The sequence below is a fragment of the Leptonychotes weddellii genome, chromosome 7 (assembly GCF_054177405.1).
Source record: "Leptonychotes weddellii isolate Sample4059 chromosome 7, ASM5417740v2, whole genome shotgun sequence".
NCBI lineage: Eukaryota > Metazoa > Chordata > Mammalia > Carnivora > Phocidae > Leptonychotes > Leptonychotes weddellii.
The window spans coordinates 3,405,072-3,422,948 of record NC_138375.1 but is presented as its reverse complement, the minus strand read 5'-3'; the positions used below and the strand labels follow the sequence as shown (position 1 = coordinate 3,422,948).

Here is a 17,877-nt window from a genome sequence, read left to right as displayed (position 1 = left end):
GGAAAAATAAGAATCCTGCCTACATGCCTTCAGATTGTGAATTTGCAAATGAAATATTTTTATTTAGGTTTCCTATAATTTCACAGAAATTATTGAAAAGAATATATGAAATTAATACTGTTTTCACGATTTTAAAATACTGGATTTACTTGATTTAATGTCTTTAAAATACATGCTGTTTTTCCTAAAAACATAAAAATAAACTCTTAAGTAGTGAAAAATATGTTTAAAAAAGGACAAAGGATGATCACTGTCAGACAGAGGAATCAAAAAAATGACACATTCCTGCAAGAACAGGGGAACAGAGTATCAACAGAACAGCAAATGTTTCCAGTGGTTTCCACAGGAGTTCTGAGACTAAAGGAACCTGAGAGTAGGGTCAGGACTACTGAGGATGGCTACTGTCCCATGTGAGCAAGGACAGGACTCCACAGAGTGTATAAACTCACTTTGCTACAGAGTCTGGCCTGAGGCCAGTAGACGATGATACAGTAATCTCTCGTTCAAGAGTGATTCACAGGGACTCTGAAAACACACACCCACACGTGCACACACAAGCCCGAGTCCCAATTTATTCCTGTATAAGAAGTCCTGAAAGACAACCTTCAAGCCTACTCAGGAGACCTGCTTCTTCAGGCACCAGGCAAACAACACGAGAGACTTCATTTCCGTCGGATCAGTGAACCAGGGCAGGCACAGCCCACCGCAGGGAAGGAATGTGTGCGTGTACTGGGTCCGACATCTTCATTCCCACCAGGAATAAGCCTGCTCCCAGGCCGGGTGAGGTCTAGTCCTTAAGGTCCAGTCTTTCCCTAGACAGGGCTTCCATGTCCCTACTGTTTTACTGTTGAGTCTCCATTTTTCTCTCCTCCAGATCAGTGGCTGTGCGATGGTTTCTGTAAAGCACCAGGACTGTTTTGTCACCAAAATATCTCTCGTTCATCGAATAAACTTTGGAGGGCTTTACTATATGCCATGCATGATTGACAATGCTGGGGATAAAGCAAGAAAAATTCATGAATTCCTGCTATATTCTCAATATTTAGCATAGTAGACAGCTCGCTTAGTATGTAGAAATCATCCTTAGCTCCCACTCCCCTTTTAAACTCTGCTTTGTGGGCGCCTGGGTGGCTCAGTCGTTAAGCGTCTGCCTTCGGCTCAGGTCATGGTCCCAGGGTCCTGGGATCGGGCCCCGCATCGGGCTCCCTGCTCCGTGGGAAGCCTGCCTCTCCCTCTCCCACTCCCCCTGCTTGTGTTCCCTCTCTCGATGTGTCTCTCTCTGTCAAATAAATAAATATAATGTTAAAAGAAAAAAATAAACTCTGCTTTGTGATGTTGAGGATGGAACTCTATAAATCCCACTTCTGCTTTGCCACCTGCTCACTCTCCGGCTCTAATAGACCACACAGTGAAGGACTGGACAGACCGAAGAAGGTGGAAGAACTTGTACCTTCTTGTCTGTCCCCCTTGGACCTCCTCTCTGCCCCCCCACACTCTGTCTGCCCCCTGTGGACTTCCTGTCTGCCCCCCACACCCCCGTGGTCCTCCTGCCTGCCCCCATGTGGACTTCCTGTCTGCCCCTACCTCCGTGGACCTCCTCTCTGTCCCGCATGAACTTCCTGTCTGCCCATCCCGCACTGTGGACCTCCTCTCTGCCCCATGGGGACCTCCTGTCTGCTTCCTGATCCTGTCAGCCCGCTTCACTGGGCAGAAGCAGCCTGCTCCAGTCTCCAGTTTACTTGAAGAACCCACAGCATGCCCCCTCAGGAGTCCAGCACCAGCTGGCGAGATCCTTCTCGGGAGTTTGAGCCCCGCTGAAGCAGTGAAATTGTAATAACCAAGACTTCACTCTGTTCCCTCAGCCCCAAGGGCTGTAGCTACTTCCTGCATTTGCTATCTTGTAAAGCCTTTGTATTCTGTTTTTAATTTTTCAGTTAATACCTATTTCATGCATTGCATTAATTCTCTCTTTTCAAGTTGTGTGGTTTCTGTGTCCTAACTGGACCATGACTGATACAGATAACAATAAATACAAAACAAACAAAAAAACAGCAGGGAAGAGGATAGGAAGGATGTGTGGAGGGGGGACAGTAGGCAATTTTAGATGTGTGGGTCAGGGAAAATGACATTTAAGAAGAAAACGACCATCCTGCTGTGGTTGAACCTCAGGCAAGAAGAATCCTGCTTTACAGAGCATGGTTTCATCTGGCCTCCTCTTTTTTCTCTCTGGACGAGACTGGACTTAGTCTTGAATAGTCACTGCCTACAAAAGCAGGCTTCAGGTATAGAGAATCCTAGACTTGGAGCATTCCCCAGAGGAAATGACCACAGGGATCATGTTCCTGCTTCCCCAAAGAGACCCATTTGGCTGTCTCAGGCAGATCTTGCCCATGAAGAAAATCCTGCCCCACTGGTTGTGGTCATGAGCACCTTCCGATGATCCTTTCAGCAAATATTCTACTGACTGAGAATGTCCATATGAGGGCTGTCCTTGGCGCATCTGCCTCCTGATAAGAGACATCCAGAGTACTGAGCACCAACCAGAAGGGAAGCCTACCATCTCTCCTCTACCCACTGCTACCTGGCCCAGATTTCCAGACCAAAGACACATTTACTCTATTTGTAAAACCTCTGGCACAGATTCCAACATTCACATTCCTTCAATTGGTTCCCCAGTATGTGAACAAGTAATAGCATCCAGTGTGTTCAGTGAAAACATCACCAGACAGAGAATCTGAATACATGGGCCTACACCTGTCTCAATCCACCTGGCCTTGCAATACTGGCCATGTCAACTGCATGCCCCTGAAGCTCAGGGTCATCACCTGGAGAAAAAGGGAAGTGGAGCAAAATTATAGATTCTATAATTAAATTCCTCTAACCATCTCATTCGTGTTTATAATGAACGGTAAGCTAATAGAAAAAATCTGTGGTCACATCAAGTGTAAAGGATTATTTAAATGTTACCTTGATCAGGATCCTTGCTGGGCCCAACACGGGGCTCAATCTCACGATCCTGAGATCATGACCTGATCTGAAATCAAGAGTCGGATGCTTAACCGACTGAGCCACCCAGGCGCCCCTTACTGTACTTATTCTTAAGGAACTAGCAGAAACATATGTAATTATCCAGTGCTGTCTTTTGGTTCCCCACACTCACATATAAATTTCCTAATAACTACCAACTTTGGCCCTACTTCCTCTAAAAGCCTTAGTTTTTCTACAATTTTATTACATGCCTCCCAAGACTGACATATTTTCAACCTGGTTATGCCATCCCCAGCCTTCTCAGATTGGGACACTGCTCTTAAGAACTCCTATTATCTCTTCTGACCATGACTGTGTTGGGTTTTCCCTTCTGCTCCTGCGTTATTTTACTGGCTCCAGAACATTTTTCAAAGTCAGTTAAAAGTCTGGCAATCTTTCAGGCAGTTTCCTAGGATTTATTGGGTGCTGTAGAAAAACTCTCGATGACTGGAGTTTCCAGAGAATCCCTGGAGTCTGAGGTTGGGAATCAAACTTAGGACAGTTCAAACCAGGGCCCCGATTAAGTCTCCAACCAGGGGAGGGAATTCTTAAACACACGTGACAACTGTTGCATTTGTAAGTTTTCCAACATTGTTGAAAACAAGAGAATAATTAGATTTTAGGAGAAGTGATACGTAGCCTATCCATTAAAGCTTTAACAGACACAATGCTGTAAGTAAGAGGAGCAAAATTTCACGCAGATTTTGTGCCAAGGGTAATTGACAGACTTGATACTCTTTGGAGGGGGGGAGCTAAAGTGATAATCCAAGTACAGAACTTGCATAAAATCCATTAAGAAAATCTAATCCTGTCATATGCAACAGCATACATATCTAAAGGAAGCTCATTAATAGTACTGAGTAATGGAAGTTTTTAAAAATAGTTCATCAGAAACCTTATTGAGAAAACCATTTCTGGGGGTGCCTGGGTGGCTTAGTCAGTTAAGTCTCTGCCTTTGGCTCAGGTCATGATCCCAGGGTCCTGGGATCGAGCCCCACATCAAGCTCCCTGCACGACACGGAGTCTGCTTCTCTCTCTCTCTCCCCCTCTGCCCCTCCCCCCTGCTCATTCTCTCTCTCTCAAATAAATAAATAAATAAAATCTTTAAAAAACATTTCTGAGTAAACTATGAGCTTCAACAGAAAATTCAGGGTGTTTGGCATTAGCCATGGAAAGAAATCAGATGAAATGAATTCTAAAATTAATTGTATAGTTATTTATGCCTCAAAACAGAGGTTGAGAAAATATAGTATGTTTTTGTAAATTTGAAATACAAGCATTTGTTGCAAGCAAAAATATGGTTTATGTTAACAGGAAGTTGGAGATACAAAAATAAATGAAGCAAGGTTTTTTGAAGAGCTCACAAACAAACCTGTAAATAAATAATTACGGAATGAATCCATATATATTTTAAAAGAGGCCCCTGCTACAGTATAAATGGGGATCCTAAGCTCTGAGAGGACTACATGCTGAGGAAGGTGGCACTGAACTGGAAAACAAATGAGAGAACCATGACCCCTATGGGAGCATTCAAAGATGATGCCATGAAAATTCACGTAAATGATCTTGCAGGTCCCTGAAGGGCAGCTACAGCCTGGTGATCTTGGGAAGCAAAAGTAGTCTATGGTTTGAAGTGCTGGTTCTTGAGTCAGGCTACCTAGGCACAGATCTCACTCTTTTAAGAATTATCTTGAGAGTCATCTGTAAAATGGGGAAAATAAAGTGGTCTTGGGCAATGATCTGTAAAATGTGTTAATAATAGCACCTACTGGAGACTGACTTCCCAAATGGAAGTGTGAGGGGTGAGGTAGATCTGCTCTCCAGTGAAATGATCATTTAATTGCTGAAAAATCACACACACACACACACACACACACAGAGCCAAGACATTTAAAGTTTCTATAAAACTCCCTAAGGTCATAAAAAGTGGAGAATCAGCTATTGAATTTAATTGAAACTTGGAAAGATGGGGAAATTTGGTGGCATCTGAGCCATGGTCTGGTCACCTACTCACCCTGTCCCCAGTCAATGTGACAGAGCTCTACTCCAGACACGTGCAGCCAAGAAGACAAGGGCTCCTTGTTCCCCCAACATCCATTCTAGAACTGTTTCCATAGAAGCAGGAACAAGCCACCAGCATCTCTCCTCTCCTTAGTTCTACGTTGCAGAAGCTCTATATCAGGCAGGCATGGCCATGGGAACTGGTTTGCCTTCTGCAGGCCGCCCCTACTCTTAGGCTGGAAGCTCCACTCCAGGCTCAGCATGAAGCCCTGAACATTCCCACGCCAGCTCTTCTGTAACATACAGGCTGCCGTCCAGGAAGCAAAAATAGAGAAGACCAGGCACCAACATCCTCATCCAGAGCTCCACTCACAGGATAAGGTCAAGTCCTGCAGAGGCAGAGTGCGGCCAGCATCTATAGATTTGCTACAATATGTTCTCTATGATGCTCAAGTTCTAGCAGAAAATTATGAGACATGCAAAGAGACAGAAAAGTGTGACCCCTACACACGAAAACAGACAGGCACAGAAACTGCTTCTGAGAGGACCCAGATGTGGGGCTTAGTAGAGAACTATGTCAAAGCAACTATTACAAATATGTTCATGGAACCAAAGAGAAGGATGTCTAAAGAATTAAAGCAAGGCCTAATGACAATGACTTATGAAATACAGAATACGGGAAATTATAAAAATAACCAAATGGAAATTCTGGAGTTAAAAAGTACAATATCCCAAATGAAAACTTTATTACAGAAACTTAATAGATTTGAACTGCCAGCAGGGAATCAGTGGATTTGAAGATAAATTGATAAAAATGTTGCAATTTGAAGTGCACAGAGGAAAAAGCAAATGAAGGAAAATGAGTGGAGCCTCCGAGAAATGTAGTAAGGCATTAAGCACACCAATATATGCATAATGAGAGTACCACAGGGTGAACACAAAGATACCCACACCCATACACATCACAGTAAAAATGTAGAAAGACAAAGACAAAAAGAAAATCTTGAAACAACCATAAAAAAAAACCCAACTCCTATGCACAATAAAACTGCAATGAGATAAACAGCAGACTTCTCCAGCGAAACAATAGGGCTGAAGAGGCAGTAGGATGACATCGTCAAAGTGCTGGAAGTAAAAACCACTAACTAAACAATAACAAGAATAAAAACAACCAAACCACCATCCAATGATCTCTATCCAGCCACTCCAAGCCCCAATGAGACAGCACTTCATCCTCACCAGGACAGCTATAATAAGAAGGTGGATAAGTGCTGGCCAGAATGAGGAGAAATCAGAATCCTCATGCATTGCTAGGAGGATACAAAATGGGAACGCTAATGTGGAACGCAGTCTGGAAAGTCCTCAAAATGGTAAACATAGAATTTCCATAGGACCCAGCAATTACACTCCTAGGTATAAACACAAGAGAAACGGAACATATGTCTGCACAAGAACTTGTACACAAACAGCAGTGATAGTCACAGCCAAAAAGAGCACAGGCAGTGAGATCCATCAACCGCTGAAAGGATAGATAAAAAATGTTGTATGTTTAGCAATAAAAATAATGACGTTTTGATACACGTTACAATGTGAATGAAACATGAACACATTACACCAAGTGAAAGAAGCCAGTCACAAAAGACCGCAAGTTGTATGCTTCCCTTTATGAGAAATTACCAGATTAGGCAAATCTACAGAGACAGAAAGTTAAATTAGTGGGGTTTAGGACTGATGGGGCTTGGGGAATGGGGACTGCCAGGGCTTTCTTTCTGGGGTGATGCAGTCTCAGATTAGGTGTGGTGAGCCTTGTACAACTCTGGAAATACACTACAAACCACTGAATTATACATTTCCAATGGGGGAAATCTCTATGATGTATGCACTACATAACAAAAAAGTTGTCTTTTAAAAAAAATAGTACCTATCTGTTAGCGTGGCCATTAGGCTAAGCAACATAACAAATGATAGCCAAGCATGTGGCACAGAACCCTCCATAAATCAGGGTCGCTCCTTCCGCTACTGTCCTGACCATCGCTGTTTCCCACACTGTCACCACATGGTGCCTCAGGAAAGGCACGTGCTGTGTGACAGGCCTTCACATGCCTCAGCTTGGTGATCACAACAGACCTGTGATGTCAAGTAGGTAGAGACTTAAGAACTATACACACCGCCTTTTTTTTTTTTTTTTTAAATAACCTTATTTAGTGAAATACGGAATATTTTGAGTCAAGGTTCTTGGTGGCAATATTAGGAGGACTTTAGAGGTCTTCCTAGGGTTTACAGATGGTGCAGTGGAGAGTTCCATGACCTTGACAGATATTATCAGTCCTTCCTGGGGCAGCCTATTTCTCCACCAGGCATCACACCCCGCTTCTACTGTAAGGATTCAGGTTGGACAAAACTACCCCAAAACCACATGCGGATGCTACCACCTCCCAGCAAGGCAAGGTGACACACCCTCTCTGCTCCTCCTGGCACCCAGACGTGTCCTATTTCATCACTGAAGCGACACTGCCCATTCCCTGCCTCTCTCATCACACAACACAGATCTGAAGTGCATTTATTATTCACGAGACCCTCAGGAAAACACCCATTTTAGTTTGTTAAGAGTATTTCTTTACTATAAATAAGGCAATCAGCTTTTAACTTTGATGGTGTTCCTCAAATCCGTTTTTAGAGAATGACGGCAAAGTGCTCCCAAATACAAAAGCTGGGAACCAGGTGAGAAAACTATCAGGTTGGAAACTGCATCATCTCACAATTGTCAAGCATGTCCTCTACCTGAAGTCATTAAACTCTTAGTTAAGCAATATATTTTAGCTTACAGGTGATAGTCCCATACTGTAGGTAAAACCAGAAGAACAGAATATATTTTTTTTTTTTTCTCCCCTACCAGGGATTTTGTTTTCCAAATGCTCTCTCCTTGAGGTGTATGAGGGACAACAGGTCAAACCAAAAAGAATTCTACTGACACCTGATGGCCAGCGAATAGCTGGGTCAACCAGAAACACCGAGGGGGGAAAACAAAAGCTTAACTGAGATCAACCTAGGACTTTAATTAGATTAAAAAAAAAAAACAAGAATAAAAAGAACAAAAAAGGAGCTGTCCTCTAATATAAAAACATGCCATTTTTCATCATACTTGAAGAGATTTGAAAGATGAGCAATGGGATAGATATCAATCAGTAAAGAAATAAAAGACTTGGCAGCCACTTGAGGGATGATCCCATTCAGTATTTTTTATTATCTGGCTAATGAAAGATGACTTCTTATCCTCCCTTATTCTTCTTTAAAATGCTTCTGATTTGTTCTATCATATGGCAAATGCCCCTGAACCCCACACTCATAAGTCTGGTTGAGGTCATTTCTGTCATGATCACCTACAGACAAAATAATCAGTGAAGTTGGATTTAATGTATTTGCAAGATTAATGGGGAAAGCATACAGATTTCTATTCCAGTGACCAGAATATTAAATTCCAGGGTTCATTACTCACAGGAGTCTTTTTTCTGCTCTCTTTCACTTCTTTATCTCACACGTAGTTGTCACTTACAAGTGTGCCGCTAACTCCCATGGAGATCAAAGAGAACCAGAAATCTCAAGCTGCTGCCAGCCAGTTCTGCTCCTGGGACCGACTCCAGAGCAGGGCTCAGCCATCGGGAGAGCCTGGGCTCACAGAGACCCAGGGCATCAATAAACCTGCACCCCTGCTGGGTTAATGGGAAGCACCTCGCCCAATCTCCACAAACAAATCCAAGGCTACTAGCTCTGAAATCATGGCATACCTCCCTACCACACAGATGGCTTCCATTTCCGGTCTGAGCCTTTGTGAAGGAAAGCCAAAGAAGAGATCTCTTCCTTTAGTGAATTCTATGAAGAGTTCTAGCCCTTTCATTAAGGAAGATCTGTTCTTCTTGGGAGAACACGGAAGAAATCAGCCACACTGTCTTCAATCCTAAAAATTATGCGAAATAACCACCACCTTATCTTTGGGAAATCCCTATTGTAGCCATTCTCCAATCAAAAGCCCTTTACAAATTAGAGTAGACATGGAATCAAGCCATTCCAAACGCAAAGCAGACATTAATATTTTTTGAAAAATTTTAATGGGATTTAGCATTTGCACATATGTAGTATTTGAAGGGACTGGTTACAAATGCCGCTTCACCATCCAGTATCCACACACACTTGCACAAAATCCTTATAAGATGCAGAGTCTGAATTCCCTCTTTCCAAGAGAGAAAAAAATTTAAGACAGACTTAAAGCATTTTCTAGAAATATAATAAATATATAAAGACCTGTTTGCCAAGGGGCACCTGGGTGGCTCAGTCAGTTAAGCGTCTGCCTTCGGCTCGGGTCATGATCCCAGAGTCCTGGGATCGAGCCCCGAGTCAGACCCCCTGCTCCACAGGGAGCCTGTTTTTCCCTCTCCCTCTGCCTGCTGCTCTGTCTACTTGTGCTCTGTCAAATAAGCAAATAAAATCTTTAAAAAAAAAACAAACCTGTTTGCCAAACCTTTACTATGGTCAAGACCTTAAAACATTTTGGCCACACATTTTTGCTCAGCTACCTAAGTCCTGTCTCGCTCATCTGTGTCCGAATGATTAATGTACTCAAGACTCGAAGTATCCGCTAAGCTTTTCTTCCCTAAAAATATGGAAGTATTTTAAGAAAATTAAAAGACAAGGCATTGAGATTTCGGCTTGGGGCAGCCCGAGGGATGCAGGTATCTTCTCAGTGGGGCCAGACGATCCTCACTGTAAGGTCCCAGCAAAGGGGACCACCGGAAGCATTCAAGTGATGTTCAGTGTCTACGTCAGATACTAAGAAAATGGGGAATGTACCACAGAATCATCGGTCCAGGAAGACTTGGACTGCCGCCGGGCCATGGCTTCATCACCGCATTTGGAACGAAGGCCCTATTCTGTAAGCATGTGATCCTCAACAGAATGGCAGAGGTAAAGTGCTTCCCAGCTTCGGATCAAATAATCCACCCGGCCCATCAGTTTCGTACTGCTGTTCTATTCGGAATGAAGACATTTCTGCGGCGCTGCACGGACCAGTGAGTTACGGTGGAAGCGGCCCCTGGGAAGTTCTCTATGTCAGACCTGGCCATGAGCTTGAAGTACGATTTTCACACTGGCGCGCTCTTCCCTGGTTCTTGTAAAACGACAGAAGTCTGGGCATGTGCTTCTATTGCCAAGTGTGCCAAAGAACGACATATTCTAGAGAGTATTACTTGGCGATTTCCTCCTGCTTTTACAGACCAAAGAAATGTGTCCTGCCATAATAGCAGAACCAGCTACAATCTCTCAAGGGAAACAGCACCCTGTCCCCTATCACACACCACTCACACCCAAGCTGTACTCACCAAACCTTTGCATGTTGAGAGAGCCACCGAGGAATTTTTGTGGGATCGTAAGGAGCCTTGATAGAAACAGAAATCCTCAGGCGGGAAGGTGTGCACGGACTTAGTACCTCCTTTCCCCAGTGTCTGCACGATAAATCCGGGGGCCACCAGGTTGCTGGAAGCTTTCAGCTCCATGTGGAAGTCGTGCCTGAAGCCCTTCAGCCGAAGGTGGAGAGACTCCACCCCGAGCTGGGCCAGCGCCCTCTTCCTCCTTTGAGGGTGTGTGATTTCGTGGGACACATAGTCTCCATTGTGGTCAACCTCATAGGGAGACACCAGGTCATATTCTGAAAGACAAAGAGAAGGTGTGGCTGAGTAAATTCAGGATTCTGAAAAGAATCAGGCAGTCTTGGAATATAATTTATTGCCAGAGGCCACTTCCGCCCAATAAAAATGATGGGAGGAAATGTCAGCATTGAGCCAAGCTCAAATCCGTACTGTAGGATGTGAACAATCATAGTCAAGAGGGAAAATCTTCAAAGTGGCCTTTAGAGAAGTCTCTGCTGCCCCAAAATATGTTATTCCCAATCCAGCAAAATCTACAACACTCCAAAGGAAAAACGAATCACAGACCAAAGAAATCCGAAAATGGACTTTTAGGATTACATTTCATAATGTTTACTTTGCACTCACGATAATATGTAATCATTTATGGTTCTAAATATTTTTTTTAGCCATGCTTGTTTTTTATAAAAATTTTCATTGAGCTGACACGAACTTTTAGCTTCAAAATACCAACAATTTATCAAAAATTAGTTAAAAAGACAACTACGGGGCGCCTGGGTCGCTCAGTTGGTTAAGCGACTGCCTTCGGCTCAGGTCATGATCCTGGAGTCCCAGGATCGAGTCCCGCATCAGGCTCCCCGCTCAGCGGGGAGTCTGCTTCTCCCTCTGGCCCTCCCCCTCTTATGTGCTCTCTCTCTCTCTCTCAAATAAATAAATAAAATCTTAAAAAAAAAAAAAAAAGACAACTACGATGGCTATACTTTGCTGCTTAATATTTTAACAGTTAATTGTTAAATCAAGGAATCCTACAAATCATATGCAGACATATTCCAGATGCTAACGTTTCCTACACGGTCTGCTCCCACTGAATACTGCTGTCCACCCGCTCACTGGCCTGAGTTCTTGGCATGACATCAGAGTTCACCACCCAGGGTCTTCCCCAATGTGCACCATGGTCTTCTGCCCACTCTGATTCATAGTACGCTAGCCTAAAACACATTCAAATACATAATTTTTTGAAATGTGAAGAAAGGGGCTTTCTGCTTTCAGGGCACCCACACAGGCCTGTGGGGCATCAGGGGCTGACAATGTCACAGTGTGGCCCTCTCTGTGGAAAGCATAGACAGAAGCTTTGCAGCTCCTTTCATTATAAAATGTGCACCCAGGAAGCTGTGAAAGTCTCATAACCGGGACTCTTTTCTGCTTTAGTGCGAGTTGGACATTCTTCTTAGAGTCATAAGATAAAACACAGAGATGGTGTTTGGTCAGAAGTAAGCAGTATTTGGGTAATAACTTTTTCTGGAAAAATGAGGTTTTCTTCACAACCAATCTGTTTCAGTGCAGGTGTCCGTCCATGGGTCCCTGTACCGTCAGGAACAGGGAAAGGTCACACTTGAACAGGACAGGCAGCCAGCACCGATCAGAAATGGCACATGGTGGGTTGGGGGAGAGAGAGCAGGCCGCAGATGGTGAGGCCCTGCCTTGAGCCCCCCATGCTGAAGCCAGTGGCAAGGTGTGTGTCCAGGGCCGGCAGTCAACTCGATCCAGTGGCAGGATAACCCAACGATCGGTTCTGGCCTTGGCGACCCCAGGGAGGCCGTTTGCTCCGGGCAACAGCTTCGATGTGCGACCTCAGGGGCCTGGCCCTGCCACTCAGGGATCAACAGGTACCCTGAGGGTCACGGGCAGCGGGTTATAGCAGATCACAGGACGACGACCAACCATCAAAATCTATGTCGAAGTAGAGCATTTGTGTCCCAGAAGGCAAACTTTATTGGGCCTGTTTCCTGTTTTACTTAGGAAACCAAGAAAATAAAAGAACTCTGGCTCAACTGTGTGCAATGACAGGAGAAAGGGGAAACAAGTCAGGGATTTGCTCGTCTGGTGTAAGGATGTGACTGCAGGCTGTCCTGGGCCACTCTGAGAGACAAGTGTGCACGCCTTTCTACCTCAGTTTCTCCCCACTGCCTTCCACATCCCCAGCCTCCTTGATGGAGGGGGGAGGCTGGCACAAGTGGAGGTGTTGCCCCTTTCACCCTGCCCCCGGGACTCTCAGGGGACCCTCTCCCCCCACCCCAAGTCTGTGTCTATTCCAACAGAGGCTGTGGACACTTCCAAACACTGCCTAATCAGCACATTTATTGCACATAAACACATGATTACCACTTAAAGAAATCAAATTGTTTCCAGATGATATAAGCCACATTCTTATGACCTTTGTTTTGGAGGACATATAACATGCATCCTTTATCTGGAGGGGAGTATCTACTCTCTAGTATCTCTACAGTATCTACTCTCAAAATAGCGACTGATAAGGCTCTTTTACATAAACACATACAGCATCCTGTTGATAAATGCTAGACAACCAGCTATCTGAGGCGAAAGAATAAACGGCCTGCTTTACCGCATTTGCCAGTTCCCCCCGTGTAAGACTCCCACCGTGGCTGATCTCCAGCACCAAGGTGATGTCCCTCCATGTGGAGCACGGAAGAGACACCCAGTAACACACCAGTACACACGGAGTATCTCCCGCACACAGAAACGATTAATGCAAATAACTCAAGAGCACAGATAAGAGTAAAATAATGATGAGGGATGAGATTTGCATATTTTAATTTTGTTTTTAAAAGGACTTGTTTCACTATAACTTTGCATATTTTACTTTTCAGTGACCAGCTCTGCCAAACTTAAAGGAAAGGAACAATCAGCTCTGGAGAACGGGTACAGGCTGGCCCCAGGCCACCAGCTCCAGAAACAGCAAAGCCACGCTTTGTAATCTATGACAATCTGTTCCCAAGAATGAGGAAGAAAATGCACGATGGGAAGAAGACCCGTTTTTTTCAATTTAGTCTACTGGTTCTCAACCAGCAATTCCTCTCCCACACCCCCGGGGAGACAAATGTCTGGAGACATTTCCATCTGTCACGGAGTGGGAGGGGGACAGTGGTGCTCCTGGGATCTAACGACCCAATCCAGAGATGCTGCTACAGAGTCTTCAATGCACTGGACAGGCTCTTGGGACAGAGTAATAATACTGCCAAGGCGGGGAATCCTGATTTAGTCCCACAATAGTCCTCTCTACCAAATGTGTACTCTTGGTTATGTGTCAATGAATGTGGAAAAGGTCATCACTAAAGAATTCAATGAATGAACAAAATAAGCATGGCATCTCATCATACTCCTATTACTATCTGGAAATAAATCAATACATTACTGCAATAGACTGAAAAAATTAACTTTTGAGCTTATGTTTTAAGATTATTACCCCCACAACTATTGGCTTGTGATTTCAAGAAAAAATTAGTGCGATTCCTAATCTTTAAGAATCCTTTATTTTTCAACTTTTTTAAAAAAGATTTTATTTACTTATTTTAAAGAGAGAGCGAGCACACTCCAGAGCATGAGCTGGGGGAGAGGAACAGGGAGGGAGAGAAGGACAATCTCAAGCCGACTCCCAGCTGAACCTGGAGCCAGACACGGGGTTCAATCCCATGATCCCGAGATCATGACCTGAGCCGAAGTCAAAAGTTGGACGCGTAACCAACTGAGCCATCCAGGCACCCCTGTTTGAGACTCTTTTAAATGAGACCTGTATCCTATTCACCCTTAGTTAAGGAGAAAAACTTCACATATGGCTATTCCAGTCAGTGGTCAGAACTCCTCATTTCAAGAGGTCTTCTGACCACAGCCTCAAGTCCAAGAACACTCTGGTTTCAAGCTGAATGCATGAAGTGTAGTCCACCTGAGCATGCAGGGCTGGTTCCTAACAGCTGCCGAGAGCAGATCTGCACCTTGCATCCTACCCCTGTACTCAGTGACATCACATCCGTAGCTTGGAAGCGATAACGGTGCGAGTATTTTGACCCGTTTACCCCATGGGAACCAGAAAATGCCCTAAATCCGGGCTCCAAAGAGCCTGTCGTTAAAGATTGACAAGCACGGGGCGCCTGGGTGCCTCAGTCGTTAAGCGTCTGCCTTCAGCTCAGGTCATGATCCCAGGGTCCTGGGATCGAGCCGCGCGTCGGGCTCCTGGCTCAGCGAGGAGCCTGCTTCTCCCTCTCCCTCTGTCTCTCTCCCTGCTCATGCTCTCTCTCTGTATCTCTATGTCTCAAATTAATAAATAAAATCTTAAAAAAATAAAAAATAAAAAATAAGATCGACAAGCACGCTACCTGAAAGAGACGACCCTGTCTCATGTTCCCCAAATGTTTGAATGTAAATCAACATAATCTTCCAATGCACACACACAAACAACAGGTCTATTATGTACGACGAAACCCATTTCTAAAGAACTTCTAAACCTTGCCTTGGAAGCATAACTTACTCTAGAATCAAAAGCTAACAAATCTGTGATACATCTTGGCTCTTAACAGGAGCCTCTATTTTTATTACAAAGGCAAATTTGTAGGAAAAACATTAAAATCTCCCACTAAGGAAAAACAACTCTTAATCAGCCAAAATGAAACAGGCGTACTTAAATGTCTGAAAACAGTTTAGTTATCCACCGTGGCATCAAGAATAGAGGGCGTTCTCTTTCCCACTGCGGAACTGCTTCAGACACCGAGGAAAACTGGCAATCAAAGGGGGAATTATGCGGGAAACAAACCTTATGGCCAAAAAGAGCGATTCCAAAGCCAATTTGTGTAACAGATACCTAGAAATGCAACAGTTACACAAAGTGCACCCTGGCCCTACTGTTCTACAGCGAAACAAGGAACCTGCTGAGCAGAAAGAGTCTTTTCTCTGGTAGTGTGAAAGCCCTCTGGTAACACCCACTCTCTCTGGACTTGGCAGTTTCTTTCTTTTTTTTTTTTTAAAGATTTTATTTATTTATCTGAGACAGAGAGAATGAGAGAGACAGAGAGCACATGAGAGGGGGGAGGGCCAGAGGGAGAAGCAGGCTCCCTGCCAAGCAGGGAGCCCGATGCGGGACTCGATCCAGGGACTCCAGGATCATGACCTGAGCCGAAGGCAGTCGCTCAACCAACTGAGCCACCCAGGCGCCCCTGGACTTGGCCGTTTCTAATTAAAGACCTAAAACACACAGAGGGTAGGCAGGTAGGGGGCTGGACTTTGTCCACTAGGCTATGACTTCATGGATGACGGCTCACACGTTCCCTGCCAGTTTTTGACCAGGCGAGGTATGTGCATGACGTGGCAATGCTTGGCTTGTGACACCAGCCGAGGTGCCAGGTGATTCGAACCGCATGCCAGCCAGGCTAGAGTCCAGCTCCCAGGAGTCCGTCCTGGCCAGGAGCAGGGGAAGCTCACTTGGGCAGGGAGCCTTTGACTTCTCCTTCCGGAAATGGTTCTCTGTCTGTATCGCTCCTACCTTAATAAAATGCTATACAATCCCCTGAAAAATCTCCTGAGACCTTCATGAATTTTCATGATTTTAGAGAACTTTAGAGAACTTAACAAAAAACTCTTTTTTTCAGAAGTGTGTGTGGAGAGACAAATATAATATGGATAATTAGATTGTGGAATGCATCCTGAGAGAAACATGAAAGAAGACAAGGGCAAGCGCAAGAAGGTGACCTTTAAAAAGATAGATAATTACCTTTCTCCAGCAATTACGGAGCCATAAGTGATTTTTATGTTTCATATCACTTACATCTAGCGCCCTCTGGTGGTGCTGAAGGTCTTCTGTTCCAGCGTTCATCTACCTACCACTGTATTTATAGACTACTCGTGTACTCACTCAATGGGACAGAATTCAAATAGTTAATGCATACGTCAGATTCTTGTCTTTATAAAAGATGGAAAACTATGTTCAAAAACTTTGAGTTATTAACTTTTCTAGATTTTCTGAAAATAAGCTGGGATAATCAAACCTCGTCCTTCCTCTAAAATACTAACACTTGATATGTCAATTTATTGTTGGAAATGTTGCAAAGTACAAAACAACTGCCAAAGGATTGGGTTCAGATAAAAACCACCCAGCAACTGACATCCCACACCTGCCTTTCCCTTTAGCCTAAGGCAGTTCAGGGCAGGGCCGATTATTCCCAGGAGATGTGAAATGTACAAATGCAGCTTGCCAACAGCACAAGGAAAACCACACATTGCAAAAGGATCAGACTTGTACGCCAAATCATGGCAGAAAGTATGGGCATTGCTTAGGCTGTCGCAAACGCTAATTACCCATTCCATGCACTATGTTACAGTTATGGCTCAACTCCTGAATAGCATCCACTTTCATACTAACTGGATCAGTATTAAGCAAAAACGGCTTTCTTTTGTCTCCTGCTCTTTAATCAAGGATATACAGAGAGGCTTCACTTTAAAAGCCGGAGGAGGATCAGGAGGGGGCGAAGGGGTAGAGAAAGGAGTAGTAAGCGCTTTCTAATTTCCTGAATGCATAAATTAATAAAACCTCTAGATTATTCCTTGCTTTTTAAATGTTCTTATTAAATATATATTGCTTGTTTTTTTCCCCTACCGCTTCTGGTAATAACGCTGGTAAGCGTTACTGTTTCACAACGGAATACAATATGAATATTGGTGAAAGTTGACTCATGGGCGCTCGCTCATAAGGCAAGAAGGCAAGGCAGCATCCTGGGAGGAACATTCGCAGAATTAGGAACATTCGCAGCACCTTATAAACCAGTGCCACTTGATGAGGACTTGGAACCCCCCTTCCCCACAGACCTACCGCCTTTTTCCATCCAGTCCGGCTGAGCCACAGCACCCGGAGGACGCCAGACGCTCGGGCTCCCTGGCGAGGCCGCTGCGGGTCCCACGGAGCACGCAGGTGCCTGCTGGAAAACAGCGGCCACACGTCGGTGAGACCGGGACTGCAGGGGGGAAGACGCGGGGCACCCCCCCCCCCGTCGGGGACTCACCTGCACAGCCACCTGGGCCAACAGCAGCACACAGAGCGCCGCGCAGCCTGGGACCCGCAGGGCCCCGCTGCCCCTCGCGCCCCGCGCCCGCCGCCCGCGCTGCGTCCCCGCAGGGAGAACGCGCCGCTCCATCCAGGGGCGCTCCAGGTGCCCAGGGCCGCGGGATGGCCCCCAGCCAGGCGGCTGCAAGTGGGCACCGAGGACCCGGCCGGCCGGCGCGCAGGACCTTGCCCGCAGGGCCTCCGCCGCCCGCGCGGGGTTATCACTGCGGCTCCGCGCGGCGCGGGGGGCGGAGTGGCGGCCAGGAGGCGGGGGCGGTGGTGGAGCACCAGCCCGCACCGTGGGAGAGCGGCGGGAGGAGGGGGGGA

The 17,877-nt window shown here is 45.2% G+C and overlaps 1 protein-coding gene across 1 annotated transcript in view; it reads right to left on the bottom strand.

The window, feature by feature from the left end:
• Positions 1-17,641, bottom strand: part of ADAMTS16 (ADAM metallopeptidase with thrombospondin type 1 motif 16) — a 131,345-nt gene extending 113,704 nt beyond the window's left edge. The window contains exons 1-3 of the mRNA XM_081825784.1: positions 17,510-17,641; positions 17,320-17,422; positions 10,401-10,726 (exon numbers count right to left, since the gene is read on the bottom strand). Of these exons, the coding sequence (XP_081681910.1) occupies positions 10,401-10,726; positions 17,320-17,422; positions 17,510-17,641 (561 nt within the window). The remainder of the gene's footprint in view (positions 1-10,400; positions 10,727-17,319; positions 17,423-17,509) is intronic.
• Positions 17,642-17,877: the final 236 nt, after the last annotated feature.